Source organism: Papilio machaon, chromosome 12 (genome assembly GCF_912999745.1).
Source record: "Papilio machaon chromosome 12, ilPapMach1.1, whole genome shotgun sequence".
NCBI lineage: Eukaryota > Metazoa > Arthropoda > Insecta > Lepidoptera > Papilionidae > Papilio > Papilio machaon.
The window spans coordinates 4,352,883-4,367,434 of record NC_059997.1 but is presented as its reverse complement, the minus strand read 5'-3'; the positions used below and the strand labels follow the sequence as shown (position 1 = coordinate 4,367,434).

At 38.3% G+C, this 14,552-nt stretch overlaps 4 protein-coding genes across 4 annotated transcripts; 1 reads left to right on the top strand and 3 right to left on the bottom strand.

Annotated features, from left to right (window-relative positions):
- Window positions 1–1,062: 1,062 nt before the first annotated feature.
- On the bottom strand, window positions 1,063–2,875 carry LOC106708569 (signaling mucin HKR1). Its single transcript, XM_045680346.1, has one exon. It carries the CDS (start codon window positions 2,873–2,875, stop codon window positions 1,130–1,132), a length of 1,746 nt encoding a protein of 581 aa, XP_045536302.1. The 3' UTR covers window positions 1,063–1,129.
- A 1,710-nt stretch (window positions 2,876–4,585) lies between these two features.
- LOC106708874 lies at window positions 4,586–8,872 on the bottom strand. Its single transcript, XM_045680345.1, has 2 exons — window positions 8,203–8,872; window positions 4,586–5,200 (listed from the first exon to the last, which is right to left on the bottom strand). Exons 1-2 carry the CDS (start codon window positions 8,831–8,833, stop codon window positions 4,635–4,637), a joined length of 1,197 nt encoding a protein of 398 aa, XP_045536301.1. The 5' UTR covers window positions 8,834–8,872; the 3' UTR covers window positions 4,586–4,634.
- Window positions 6,135–6,798, top strand: LOC106708875 (pupal cuticle protein C1B). Its single transcript, XM_014500461.2, has one exon. It carries the CDS (start codon window positions 6,199–6,201, stop codon window positions 6,724–6,726), a length of 528 nt encoding a protein of 175 aa, XP_014355947.2. The 5' UTR covers window positions 6,135–6,198; the 3' UTR covers window positions 6,727–6,798.
- A 2,068-nt stretch (window positions 8,873–10,940) lies between the features above and the next one.
- On the bottom strand, window positions 10,941–11,678 carry LOC106708571. The gene has a single exon (XM_014500107.2). It carries the CDS (start codon window positions 11,676–11,678, stop codon window positions 10,986–10,988), a length of 693 nt encoding a protein of 230 aa, XP_014355593.2. The 3' UTR covers window positions 10,941–10,985.
- Between the last annotated feature and the right edge of the window lie 2,874 nt (window positions 11,679–14,552).

The window sequence follows — 14,552 nt, the reverse complement described above, 5'->3', positions numbered from 1 at the left end:
ATAGATAAGAATCAATTTTTGTGTGTTATTTTCAAAACGAATGCTAGAATATCTGTATAATTTATAGTCTTTTGATTTTTTTACTACAAAAAAGTATACGTAATAAAGCATTACTTAACACAAATATCGTCTAATGGTGAGTCTTTATCAAATATCCTTGCATCTACAGTTGAAAGTAGCGGTAATACATTTGTTGCATTTTAAGATGTACAATCTAGCGTAGGTATTGTAACTTTTTATATCATAAACGAGAAATAGCGAAGTGACCGCTGCCCAAAGACATACGAATTTAATATGCGTTGTCTACCTCTTATCGACGCAGTAGAGGACACAGAAAGAGCATATTTCCCCTTTCTATGCATTCCATTCTCAGTGAAATCCACTTCCTCTTCTCATCCTTTTCCTATAAGAATAGTGTGATAATAAGAAAAGGGTGGGAAGGGAAAGAAGACTAAAATTCCGGAAACTCCGGAACCCACACTCATCAGACGAAACGCGGATTTGCTTCCACTTCACGGCTGTCTTCACGGCGGTATTGCATCGGGCGAGCCGGCCCATTCGTGCAACGTCGTGCAAGGTGTTGCTGTTGCTGGCGTCTACCACAGTTAACTGATATTTCTATTGTAGATATCTTATTTGTAGGTTTTAGGTATGTGAAGCGAAGTCATTGCAATCACCTCGGCTCATGTCATATAACCTATAAATTCATATTACTACTTATGCTTATACTTACCCGATACAATTATAAATATAGTTGGTATTCGATTTCAATTGTTTTAGAGCCTTTACTTTTTATTTTAAAATCAACCTTTTTTTCAACAGAAATATTTTTTATATCTTGCTACATTGTTCGTTAACCTGACGTAGCGTAGGGCATAAGTGAACACAATAGGCTTGCATTGTAAAATATTATGTAGAATAATTTAAATGGCGAGATCTTCAATCAGGATAATAAATATAACAAGAGTCCAAAACGAATTTGTATATTTAGACAGGGAATTTTATATACAAAATGATACAACAAAAAATATGTTTTTTTTTTTTTTTTAGGTTTATTTCTGTACAAAATATTTCAGTCGTTCGATGTATCTGAACCGAGAATCGACGATCCCCATTTTCTCGATGAAGCTCACCAGGGGTGTACGCCGTATACTCCAGTCGCAATCGGCGCGGTGTAGGCGAATGGCGCTGCAGCGTATGTTGAGAGAACCGGTGCAGCGGCGTAGGTGCTGACGACGGCAGGCGATGACTTAATTTCAACACGAGATTGATGTGATGACGCTGCAGGAACTATTGCTGCTCCCAGGTAAGAGCCCACCAAAGTAGCTGATCGTTTATGAATGAAGTGACCTTCTGCGAGAGCTTTTGCTTGCAAATGTGCTGCGCGGGCGGCAGCCACTTCAGGAGTTTCTACAACTCTTGAGGAGACAACAGCTGGCGCACAGCCTTCAACAGCATAAGCTGTTGTAGCGATTGGGGCTCTGTAAGCAGCGGTGGCTATGGGAGCAGAGTAGGCTATGGGAGCAGCACCAACTGTGCTGATAACACCGGGAGAAGATTTTACATCAACCCGAGATTGGTAAGTTGATGCGGCCACAGGGGTGGCAACATTCGCTACGACAGCCGCAGGAGCAGCATAAGCGGCACGAACGGGGGTAGCAATGGGAGCTGAAGAGTAAGTGCTTACTACAGCTGGAGACGATTTAATGTCTACTCGAGATTGGTAAGATGAAGCGGCAGGAGCTGCGATAGCCGCAGGGGCGGCATAAGCTGCTTGAGCAACTACGGGAGCAGCTGAGTAAGTACGGACTACAGCGGGAGACGACTTAATGTCCAATCTAGATTGATATGATGTTGCAGCTGGAGCTGCGATTGCAGCAGGGGTGGCAATAGCTGCGGAAGCAACTACGGGAGCAGATGAATAAGTGCTGACTACGGCAGGAGAAGACTTTATGTCTAAACGAGTTTGATAAGATGTTGCGGCAGGTGCTGAAATAGCGGCAGGGGTGGCAATAGCTGCTTGGCTAACTACGGGAGCTGCTGAGTAAGTGCTGACTACGGCAGGAGATGACTTAATGTCCAGACGAGATTGGTAAGATGTTGCGGCAGGAGCTGCAATAGCTGCTTGGCTAACTACGGGAGCTGCTGAGTAAGTGCTGACTATGGCAGGAGATGATTTAATATCCAAACGAGATTGGTAAGATGTTGCGGCAGGAGCTGCAATAGCGGCAGGGGCAGAAATAGCTACGGGAGCTGCTGAGTAAGTGCTGACTACGGCAGGAGATGACTTAATGTCTAAACGAGATTGATATGACGTTGCGGCAGGAGCGGCTATAGCAGCGGGAGCAGCAAAAGACGCTGGTCCAGCGATAGCCGCCGAAGAAACTACGGGAGCAGTAGAGTAAGTGTTGACTACAGCAGGTGAGGACTTGATGTCCACGCGAGACTGGTACGATGATGCAGAAGGACCTGCAATGACGGGTGTACCAAAAGCAGCGGGAGCAGCAGAGTAGGTGCTCACGACAGCTGGCGAAGACTTGACGAAGTCCACACGGGACTGCTGAGAATACGCAGCTGGAGCAGCAGAGTAGGTGCTCACGACAGCTGGCGAAGACTTGACGAAGTCCACACGGGACTGCTGAGAATACGCAGCTGGAGCAGCGAAGGCAGCATTAGCAGCGGCGAATGCGGGTCCCGCGACGTAAGTCCGAGCGACCGGTGCGACGGCACCTGATGTCACAATCGAAGGCGATGAGTGGACATCAACTCTGGATTCCGATGTATAGGCCGATGGTGCACCAGAGAAAGCCACTAGGTGCGAGGGCTTCGCCGTGGCAAACGCCATCAAAGAAAACAACACCACCAGCGAGTTCATCGTGGTCTGTGTTAGTTCAGATGTTAACGACAAACTGATGCTTTCTTTTAGGCAGTATATCGTTTTTATACTAGTCAAGATACAGCTGAAATAAAAGTCAAGTTCAACAAGTTCTGTTACTCATCGGATCGCAAAAATAAAACTACGTATTCGGAAGCTTACATCAACCAATACGAAATAAAATGAGACAAAATATAAATTAAGCTGCAACGATCTTATTCTAGACTACCGGCTAGATAGATCGGCATCAGCTATCCGTTTCGCAGCAACTTCGACGACTAATACAAGAGAAATTGTATTTTTTTTGTTATTAAATTAGGAATAATATTCTTCAGCTACTTTCCGATCAAAGTCCCTTTAAATTCGGTCCAGCCGTTTCGGAGGTTTCTTCTTTCGCTATTAATAACAGATACTCTATTTGTATAAATCAATTCTAAATGTATAAAAATGTATGGATTATGTATATTAAATTGTTTTGGCACGTAAAGCTCTGACGCTTAACCTTTTCAGGCAACACATAGACGGCTATAAATGTTTACTTTTTATCGAGTATGATTCTTAAATTTTTTTTTAAGATATTTTATTGACGTTATGCATACGTTAATCTATATATATAAAAGAAAGTTGTGTTAGTTACACCATTTATAACTCAAAAACGGCTGAATCGATTTGACTGAAAATTGATGGACAGGTAGCTTAGAACCAGGAAAAGGACATAGGATAATTTTTACCCCGTTTTCTTTTTTTTTTTTTATTCCGCGCGGACGGAGTCGCGGGAAAAAGCTAGTATTACATAAATAATATTCTACAATATAATTGTACGTAATCTTAGGTCAATTTTTTCCCATTAAATCATTGTTTAATGTTTTTTTAACACGCAAAATTATAAACTATTCAGAATTAATGACGGCATGCCAATCTGTCTCTCTAATTACTCTTATTCAATACATCGTTAATATTCACACGAAAAACAATCATAGTGTTTTATTTAATTTCAAAAAACGTTTTATTTTTTTCCAACCATTAAATTTTAAAGAGGATTAAAAATGTCATCTTTTGAATTGAAACATTTTTTATTTTAAATAAAATTATTGTGAAAAATACGGTATTTATTTTTCCATAATTGAATTGTTTATCTAAGGTACATATATAGGTAACAATTATTCCCTATCACACATGTAGACGTATTTGGATTACCCATTTAGTAATTTATAGATTAAAGATTTTAAAGTCGTTTTCCATTAAAGTAGTATTTACACAGTAATTACAAGGTTATACTGCATTATAATATTTTTACTTTTAATTCAAAAGTAACTTATTAAAAATATTAAATTTCACTACCCTCTAATAAAATAGGGCACAATTTTTTCAACTTATAGACTACTCGTTAATAAAATTAAGATAAAGTATTTTTGTCCTAAACATTAATTTCCTTGTGTATTCTTGTAATAATTATAAGATACGACGTTTAACATAACTGTGAATTATGACTGTCGTAGCATAGTGTGTTTTTATTGAGCAAATAATTTTTAAACCTACGCATAAAAAAGTTAGACTCATATAAAATAGATAATGCTTTTAAAAATTTCACAATATAATATTATCTATAGTTTAGGTAATTGTTTTTATTATATCTTGTTTCTTAATCCAGGACTTATCTTTTAAATTAAACAAATTTTGTAACTGAAATAGTTTAATTCAGAAATGAACTCATAGTACATACATCATATAACAGGTCGTTTATCACAGATTACATTGTTTACCAAGCGTGGACGCCGTAAGCTTTAGGAAGTACAGCGGAATAAGTGAGAGGAGATGACACCAAGGCGGGTGCAGAGTAAGCGGATACATAGGGAGAGTAGGATGAGTAAGTGAGAGGAGCGACAGGGGATACGACAGCGCCATGGGTGACAGGGGAAACGATCGTACTGTAAGCCAGGGGCGCGACGGAGCGCTTGCGGAGATGGTGGACGCCAGAGAGCGCCTTGGCCTGGTAGTGGGCGAGGCGAGCGGAGACGACCTCGGGGGTATCCAGTGGTACGCCGTTGATTGCGTCCAGAACCACAGCCGGTGAGTTGGGCGCTTGGGAGATTGCAGCTACGGCAGGAGTGAGGTAAGAGGGTTGATAGAGAGACGGCGCGTACAGCGGCGCCCCGTGGTAAACGCTGGAGCTGTACTGCGATAGAGAGCTAACTGCCGGCACTGCGCTGTACGTCACAGGCGCCACTAGCCCAGGCTTGGCTGCCGCCATCGCCACTGTGCATAACAACACCATCAGTTTCGACATTATGGTCTGTTGAGTCCTCGTTGCGAGCTGTCGAAAGAGTAAAGATCAACTGATATCTAACGCACGCCTTGAGAAGTTTATATACGGGTCTTCTAGGTTAATGTTCAACAAAAAATGAAATACGTCACCTTCAAAATTTCACATCAATGTTGATAATCTGAGGCATTGTCACACGACATTGTTTTGATTAAGAAATATTCGTTTATATGATAATGTCAAGTTAGACGGAAATCACTGATATGGTTTAAAGAATTGTGCTTAGGTGTTCATTAATCAAATTAGTGGTATAACAGATTTGTAACGGAAGTATTGATTAACTAGAACATTTTTGTCGTATGCCAGCTATAGATGAAACATTAAAATGGAGTGAGTTGGCAAGAATATTACGGTCCCTGTTACTTGCCCTAAAAATGAATAATATAGGAATTGTCGTGACAAAGCAGTTTGTTATGCTTCCATTCAGTTTATACTATACTAAACTTACAAACTTTAAGCAATTATCATGGTATAGAAATTTTAAATGTGTAACTAAGTTTAGAGAGTTCATTGTTATCTACTATCTACTAATGTATGTATAAAAATATTGTTGATTACTTAATTAACAAACACAAATTAAATTGTTTCTTGTATTCACACATCCGCAAAGATTCTTCATGGTCTAATCATTTGATATAAATAATTTCTTATATAATAGTAGTCTTTAAAGCTTCAAGTAAAGTGGCAAAAACCATAAAATTAATTAAAGTGATAATGTAAATATTCGATGATAGCAAAAAACTCTTTATCACCCCACACATAATATTTATATCAACTTCCGCGTAACTTGACATTAAGTCTAAACTAGACTGCACCTGTTTCATAACCATAACGACGTCGAGTGTCCACGTACCGTGTGGAGTTTGTATCTAAATTCGGAACATTTTTTGTCGAGTAGAAGCCTGGAAGACCGGTATATAAACATCTCAAGGCGTGCGTTAGACATCAGTAGATCTTTATTCTTTCGACAGCTCGCAACGACAACTCAACACAGATCATAATGTCGAAACTTGTGGTTTTGTTATGCGCAGTGGCGATGGCGGCAGCCAAGCCCGGGTTAGTGGCGCCTGTGACGTACAGCGCAGTGCCGGCAGTTAGCTCGCTGTCACAGTACAGCTCCAGCGTGTACCACGGCGCACCGCTGTACGCGCCATCCCTCTATCAGGCCTCGTACGTCGCTCCCGCCGTAGCTGCTCTCTCCCAAGCGCCCAACTCTCCGGCTTTGGTGCTCGACGCAGTCAACGGTGTGCCCCTGGACACCCCTGAGGTCGTCTCCGCTCGCCTCGCCCACTACCAGGCCAAGGCGTTCTCTGGCGTCCACCATCTCCGCAAGCGCTCCGTCGCGCCCCTGGCTTACAGTACGCTCGTTTCCCCTGTCACTCACGGCGCTGTCGTTTCCCCCGTCGCTCCTCTCACTTACTCATCCTACTCTCCCTATGTATCTGCTTACTCTGCACCTGCCGTGGTGTCATCTCCTCTAACTTATTCAGCTGTACTCCCTAAAGCTTACGGCGTTCACGCTTGGTAAATAACGTAATCTGTGATCAACGACTTATGTGTTACATACCTATATATTAATAATTAAATAAACAATTTTTCATGCAAATTATCTTATTATTTTTTACAAATAGTCTTAAAAATAGTTTTAAAAAAAACAAATAGTCAACAAATGCGTATTAAAATTATATAGTAGGAACGTACTGTTCTAATAGTTAGAAGTATTTTGAAAGCTGAACATATTGTGTGATCTTGCTAATACATTGTTTAGTCGAAGACGTTTAGTACCTACCTACCCATTACGATAAAATGTAATTGAACGGTGAGAATGCAATAAGGCCGAAAACTTATATTGTCATGTTATAATATTTTACTCCAGATTTATCTTACATATATAATTATCTTACATATTTGCACTGACACTTGTAATAAAAAATTGTCATGTTCACATTCTTTTTGATAAAACAAACACATGATACAAAAATGACTCCAATTGAAACCTACAGTTATGACTTACGATGACAGTTTGCTAAACGATTTTTGATAATGAATGGAAAGAAAATTTTATTCTTTATGTGTACGTAGAATGATAATATAATGAAAAAACTAAGGTCGACCAGCAATTATCATTAATAGATATAAAAATATGTGTTTATATAATTAATTAAAATGTATAATTATATTTTGTGTGTGTGCTGGAGGCCAAATTCTAGTCCACTTCCCGTTCGCATCTTGTTGTAATAAAGAATGGGAAGGAAAAGTAGTCCTCTTTCTGCGCATTCCAACTTCTATTCATAAACGTTAGGTAACATATTTGCAAGCTCTTAACTAGTACAAAATTAGATTATCTGTGCTTTAGCAAATGTTTATGGGCTACGATCACTTCACTACTTCAACAAAATCAGTTGGCCATTATGTTGTTTGCCAGCTTCTTCAATAAAAAGGGACTATTCAACGAGATCTTCTCAAGTCGGTGGTAGAAGTTCTTCGGCATAAACCCTTTCAGGGATATACCTATGAGAATAATGGCAGTAAATTTTATAGATCTACAATTCTTCACAATTTTTAACACAGTTTTTACGGGGACAACGTGATTATTATTTATTGGTCGAAAACACAATCACAGCATGACTCAATACTTAAATCAAGAGATAAAATCTAGAGCAAACTAAACTTGCAGAAAACTCTACAATTTCTTACTTTTTCTAACAACTTTTGAGAACGTGAAAAGTTTTATAAATAGTGCGTCAAGTAATATTTGCTTAAATAAAATCATTTCAATAAGTTTGTCGATTCCACCTCGTCTATTGCTCAATTTATAGGCGAGTTAAATGTAAAAGATGCAAGTTAACTAATTAAGTACAAAAATCCGTCGGTGGAAAAAATAAGACATAAAATAAGCTGTGCCATAGTTTATTATATAAAAATTATCCATAATTAATTAATGAATTGCCTACATATCACAACGTGTAAAATCCATCCGTTAGTCCTGAATCTTAATAGTGACCCAGAGCAGCATGAGCCGAACCGAAGCCCTGGCCGCCGTAGTATCCACCGCCAAAGTTACCCGCGAAAGTGTGGGCGAGAGGAGCGGCTGGCACGAATGACGTCAGTACCGGCTTGACGACCGGCACGACTGCAACAACAGCTGGGGATGTACGTACGTCCACGCGTTGCTGGTGGGATACCGCAACTGGAGCTAAATGAGCTATCGGTGCAACGTGTTCATAAGGAGCTACAACATGCGGAGACCGTTTGTACAAATGATGACCGTTTTCTACACCTGCCCCAACGAGCCCAGTACTAGCGATTCCGTGGCCAGCGAAGCCTGTGGTAGCGAGTCCATGGCTGGCGAATCCAACACCAGCAAGTCCAGCGCCAGTGAGTCCAGTGCCAGCTAGCCCAGCGTTGATGAGTCCGTGACCGCCGAGCCCAGCGCCGGCTATTCCGTGACCGCCGAGGCCATAGCCGCCGACACCAGCTCCTGCGACTCCATGACCAGGCAGTCCGTTACCCAGGATGCCATGATGAAGCGGAACCGCAGCTACTACGGGAGCATGGACTGCGTGGACTGCTGGCAACACGGCGTGGCCGTGGCAGAAGGCGAAGCTGATGAGAAGGAGTCCGAACTTCAACATTTTTAACTGATATATAATTTACTACTTATCGCTAGAATATTTCGGAGTAAAGTAATGATTTCCTGACGGAATACCATCTACTTATATACTATGAAAGCGAAGTACTATGAATCACAGTGACAGGGATCTATGAGCAAATAATAGATTCGATACGGTGTTGAACACCGTCGAATTAATAGAAAAAAATTTGGTGTTCACGTCTTTTGAGTTAGTAATAACAATACGAGACATTAGAATGTTAAGGTGAAGGTTTCCGTCAGCCATATTTAACTTTAAGTTTAGCGATGGTTAATGGTTTGAATGTAAATGTGAAAATTGAATACCACTATCTCTACAATTTGCGATATGTTAAACGCAATCGGAAAACAGGTACATTATCACTTATAAGAAAAAAATATATATAAAGCTTCTAATGAATGTACTTTGAAAAGAATATTTAAAAAATACTAAATAAACTGTAATGACATATATGTAACACTTATTTTAAAATATAATCGAAAACATTGAAAAATAATTTAGCAATAAAAGAAAAAGTTATGGCGAGTTAGATTCGAACTGTTTTTCAATAATTTAGAACTGTATTTCTTACGTCCACTAAGTGTGTTTTATACCGATCTAATATACCCTAATTACTAAGGGGAAGAAGACGAATCAAATAACATCTCAACAAATTTAAGTATTTACTAGTTTTTGCCTGCGACTTAGTCCGCGCGGAATTAAAAAAAAAGTAAGTAGCCTATGCGTTCTTTCCGACCACTATGCCAAATATCCTCAAGATCCATTAACCCATTTTGGAGATACGTAGTAATAAACATCCATCCATGCATCCATCCAAATTTTCGCCTTTACAATATTAGTATGATGTAAATGCTCTTAGCACCTTACTAAAATACTTTTACTACTTTCTTTACTTTTAGTAGATAAATCACATTAAAATTTATTTTCATATTGATTAACAAATGCACCCTTCCATAGGTGCTTACAATTATAATAGAAATATGCGATAAAATTACAAAGCATTATTACATAACACGATGCAAGTGCGAGATCAAATGCAACTTCATGAATCACGATAATAAAAAACGTGCATCTCAATCCGGCCAGTGGCCCCGTCTCAATGATGTAACCGACCCGACACCATCGGCCGAGAACTTGAACATTGCGTAGTCATAACCGATACCGTTAACTCTCTATAAAATATCAATCTCACTAACTATGATACTTAATAACTAACTAGACATCAAAATGATTGCACTTCTTCTAATCGTGTTTGTAAACCAAGCGAGTACCAATCTAGTACCATTAATATACGCAGCTCCTAGCGCAGTGTCGCATCAATCTAGAATAGATATAAAACATTCATCAAATTACGTAGCAATACCGTTAGTGTATAGTCCGGGAACTATTTTAACAAATGTGCCTAAGTTGACGGCAAACAGTGATTTTTTGGTACCTATGATATCAGAAAGTTTTTTAACGCCAATAGCTCTGACGCTGTATCATACACCGCTAACAAGAGCTCTTGCTCCGATATCCATTGATAAAGTGGAAGAAGCCCAAGATACGATAATGATTGTAGAAAATGTAACGGAGACTCAAACACAAAAGTTAAATGAAAAGAAGCCATGAGTGAAATAGTTAAGTTTCATCCTTCAAAGAAAACTTGTGCTTGACTAAAAATTAGTTTAATATTTACTTAAATTGAATGTAATTTGTGGTTAAAAGTTATTTTTGTATATTAAGTAATGTACTATTGTAATATGCAATAAATTACACTAATTTTAAACCTCGGCAGTATTTTGGTTTCAGACATTAATTTTAAAAAATTTAACTTAATTATATGTACTATAGTTATAAAGTTGTTAGGGATTGTTATGTTCGTGTCTTCACCTGTACTTTTCATATCATGTAGGGTAATTTTTTTTAAATAAATCATATAATAAACTTGAACATGTTTTTATCGGAATTTCAACAAAATTTTATTCATTACAATATTCTATTTATTTATATAGTATAAAAGTTTGTGTGCTTTGAATCACCAGCAAGTACACTTACATAGTATATACAAACGATTAAAAAAAGAAAATCTTAATGACAACAATGCCGTAGTGGTATACCTTTAGTAAGTAAGATTTAGTTTATAACCAGCTTCTTACTTCTTGAGGAAATAAGAAGAGTAGCCAAAGGGATAAGTTGAAAGATATGGAGTAGAGATCAAGGGGGCCGCAGCGGCGTAAGTGCCAGGGTACCAAGAGGAAGCGTATGTAGTGGGAGCAAAATAGGAGGTGATCAGGGGCGCAGAGCGCTTCTTGATGAAATGGGCGGGAGTAAGATAGGAGAGAGGAGTGTGTACCAAAGGTACTTCATTGATATAAGAAGCTGAGTAGGTAGTAGCTACGGGTGTGCCAGTTAAATACGTGTCGTGAGCGACAACGGGCGAGGTGAGCAAGGCAACTGATCTCTTCTTTATCAAATGCGCTGTAGTCAAGACGGGTGACGAGTGCAGCACCGATGTGCTTCGGACGAACGACGATGGGTACGAATACGAATAAGTTGTAGCCAGGGGGGCGCTGGCGATGTATGTTGTAGGTGCGATGAAGCCAAGTGATCGTTTTTTAATGAAATGCGAGAAAGGGTACGCCGCAGAGTAGAACAGTGGTGATGGATGTATGACGCTGCTGGCCTGCTGCGAGATTGTAGTCTTCGCTGGCTCCACCAAAGTTGTCGTGTAGGCGGTCGGAAGGAGCAGGTCGGGCTTGGCCGCCGCCACCGCCAGGAGAGTGCACAACACCACCAGCTTAAACATTGTGGTCTGTGTTGTTCGACTTAGTGACAACTGATACATGAACACTACAATGTATCGTATTTATAGAAAGTATTCGCAAAAGTTAAGGGCGATCTTATTTCGCAAAACCGGTGCGAAGATATCGCCCAGGAAGCAGATATTGAAACCGGACAAGGACATCGAGACAATCAGCCCGCTCGAGTCCATCATCGGCGAGCCCTTTTACAAAGACTCGTTATCTAAAGTGCAACTTATTACAGTCGATTTCATACAAAGATAAACTGGCCATACAATATAACAATAAAATTTAAAACTCTATTTTTGACTTCGAATTAACATCGATTTAATAAAAATAATGTCAATATCAGCATAGGATTCCGACTGCCGTGACATTTGTATTAATACATATTGTAATTTGTTTCGTCAAATGGAATTAATCAAATGAATGAAAATAGATATTAACACAGGTGTCACGCCATTGGGAACATACAGTCATAATAACATTAAGCTTAATCAACTTTAAATCCCCTAAGGCCCTAATGGTTAAAAAAAACTCCATCTGTTGGCTGTATTTTAAAATTAATATTCTAAATAATTAAAACCAAATAAACTGTAATGTTAAAAGTAAATCGCTTTTCAATCAGGTAATAAAACCAAACATGAGACACCATCAAGATTTTTTTGGAACGAAGTTCCTTATCGCGCGTTGTGAAAGGGGGCTAGACGGAAAAAATTCTTACGAAAAGTTGTCACGACACTTTTTGCTATAGACGAATGAGCGCTACTTCACCATGGCAACGACGTGACAATATATAACGAAAATTCATAGAAATAAAAAGTACTTCTTGTGAAGACTTAACTTTTTTATTCATAGAATAAACATTGGTTCCTTCACTAATTCATTGAAAGGAACTTCGTTCCATCCGGGTGTCCCTTGACACCTCTCAAGTTTTTTATTTAAACAACTGCATAGCATCCTTACAGTATACAACCAATTTGACACTATACTCACTTAACATAATAGTTTACACGATAACATATTTTATAATAACAGTAAATAACACATACACATAGCAATGACTAATAAAAAAAATTACATAGATAAACAGTGCAAGAATATATCAACGCGTAACTAAACATCAATATTAACATCGTCTTCTACAAATCTGTATGCAGCCTCTGTGAATTTCAGCTCGCTACAAGTAAATATATCTCTAGATATAATATAGAGAAGCCGTAGAGCTCGCAATATAGGAGCGTTTTTGAAGATGGTTGGCATTCCACAGCCGTGAAATTTGATACGTTACTGCGAGTTTCGTCGACTGCAGTGATACAGTAATACATATTGTAGTCTCTGTTTTAACAAATAGAATAGACAAAGGGATGACAACATGTACTGAAACATGACAACAATACAAGTGTCACAGTAATGAAATTCTGCGGCTACAAAAGAACAATTAGACTTCAGTCAAGTAAAGTTTTAACGATATAGTATTAAGCGTGCACTTGACAAAATCCTTACTTCCTTACTAATATTATAAATGCGAAAGTAACTCTGTCTGTCTGTCTGTCTGTCTGTCTGTCTCGCTTTCACGCCAAAACTACTGAACCAATTTAAATGAAATTTGGTACACAGATAGTCTAGAGCCTGAGGATGGACATAGGCTATATTTTAACGCGAAAAAGGGGTTGTAAGGGGTTGAAAGTGGGGGTGAAAGTTTGTATGGAAGTGTCGCCTATTATTGTTTACTGAACCAATTACTGAACCAATTTAAATGAAATTTGGTACACAGATATTCTAGAGCCTCAGAAAGAACATAGGATACTTTTTAACGCGAAAACAGGGTTGTAAGGGGTTGAAAGTGGGGGTGGTAATTTGTATGGAAGTATTGTCATTTTAACAGTTAGAAGCTTGAAATTTCTTTCTAAGGCTGCTAATTTGATAGAAATAAATATGAAATTAAATTTTTGTAAAAATGTTACCCTCAAGGGTGCTAAATAACTATAGGGGATGAAATTTTGTTTGGGAATATTTTAGACTTTGGTGAATGTTTTGTTTAGTATGTTTTGCTGTTACCCTTACCAATATTTAGTCTAGGGGCTCAGAAAGAACATAGTCTATTTTTAAACGCGAACAAAGGGTTGTAAGGGGTTGAAAGTAGGGGTGGTGATTTGTATGGAAGTATCGTAATTTTTACAGTTAGAAGCATGAAATTTCTGTCTAAGGCTGCTAATTTGATATAAATAAATATGAAATTCAATTTCTGTAAAAAATTTACGCTGAACGGTGCTAAATAACAATAGGGGATGAAAATTTGTTTGGGAATATGTGAGGTTTAGGTGAATGTTTTATTTAATATGTTTTGCTGTTACCCTTACTGATATTTAGTCTAGAGCCCGAGAAAGAACAAAGACTACTTTTTAACGCGAAAAAAGGGTTGTAAGGGATTAAATGTGGGGGTGGTAATTTGTATGGAAGTATCGTCATTTTTACAGTAAGAAGCTTGAAACTTCTTTCTAATGCTGCTAATTTGATATAAATAAGTAAGAATTTCGATTTTTGTAAAAATTTTACCCGTAAGGGTGCTAAATAACAATAGGGGATGAAAATTTGTTTCGCAATATGTGAGGTTTTAATGAATGTTTTGTTTAATATGTTTTACTATTATACTTACTGATATTTAGCTTAGAGCCTGAGAAAGGACAAAGATTAATTTTTATCGTGAAAGAGGGTTTGTAAGGGGGTAAAAGTAGGGGTGGAAATTTGTATGGACGTATCGTCATTTTTACAGTTAGAAGCTTATAACTTTTTTTAGGCTGCTAATTTGATATTAATAAATAGGTCATTTAAAGTTTGTAAAAGTTTTACCCTTAATGTTGCAATATAATAAGGGAATAGGGGATGAAAATTTGCATAAGAGTAAATGAATATTT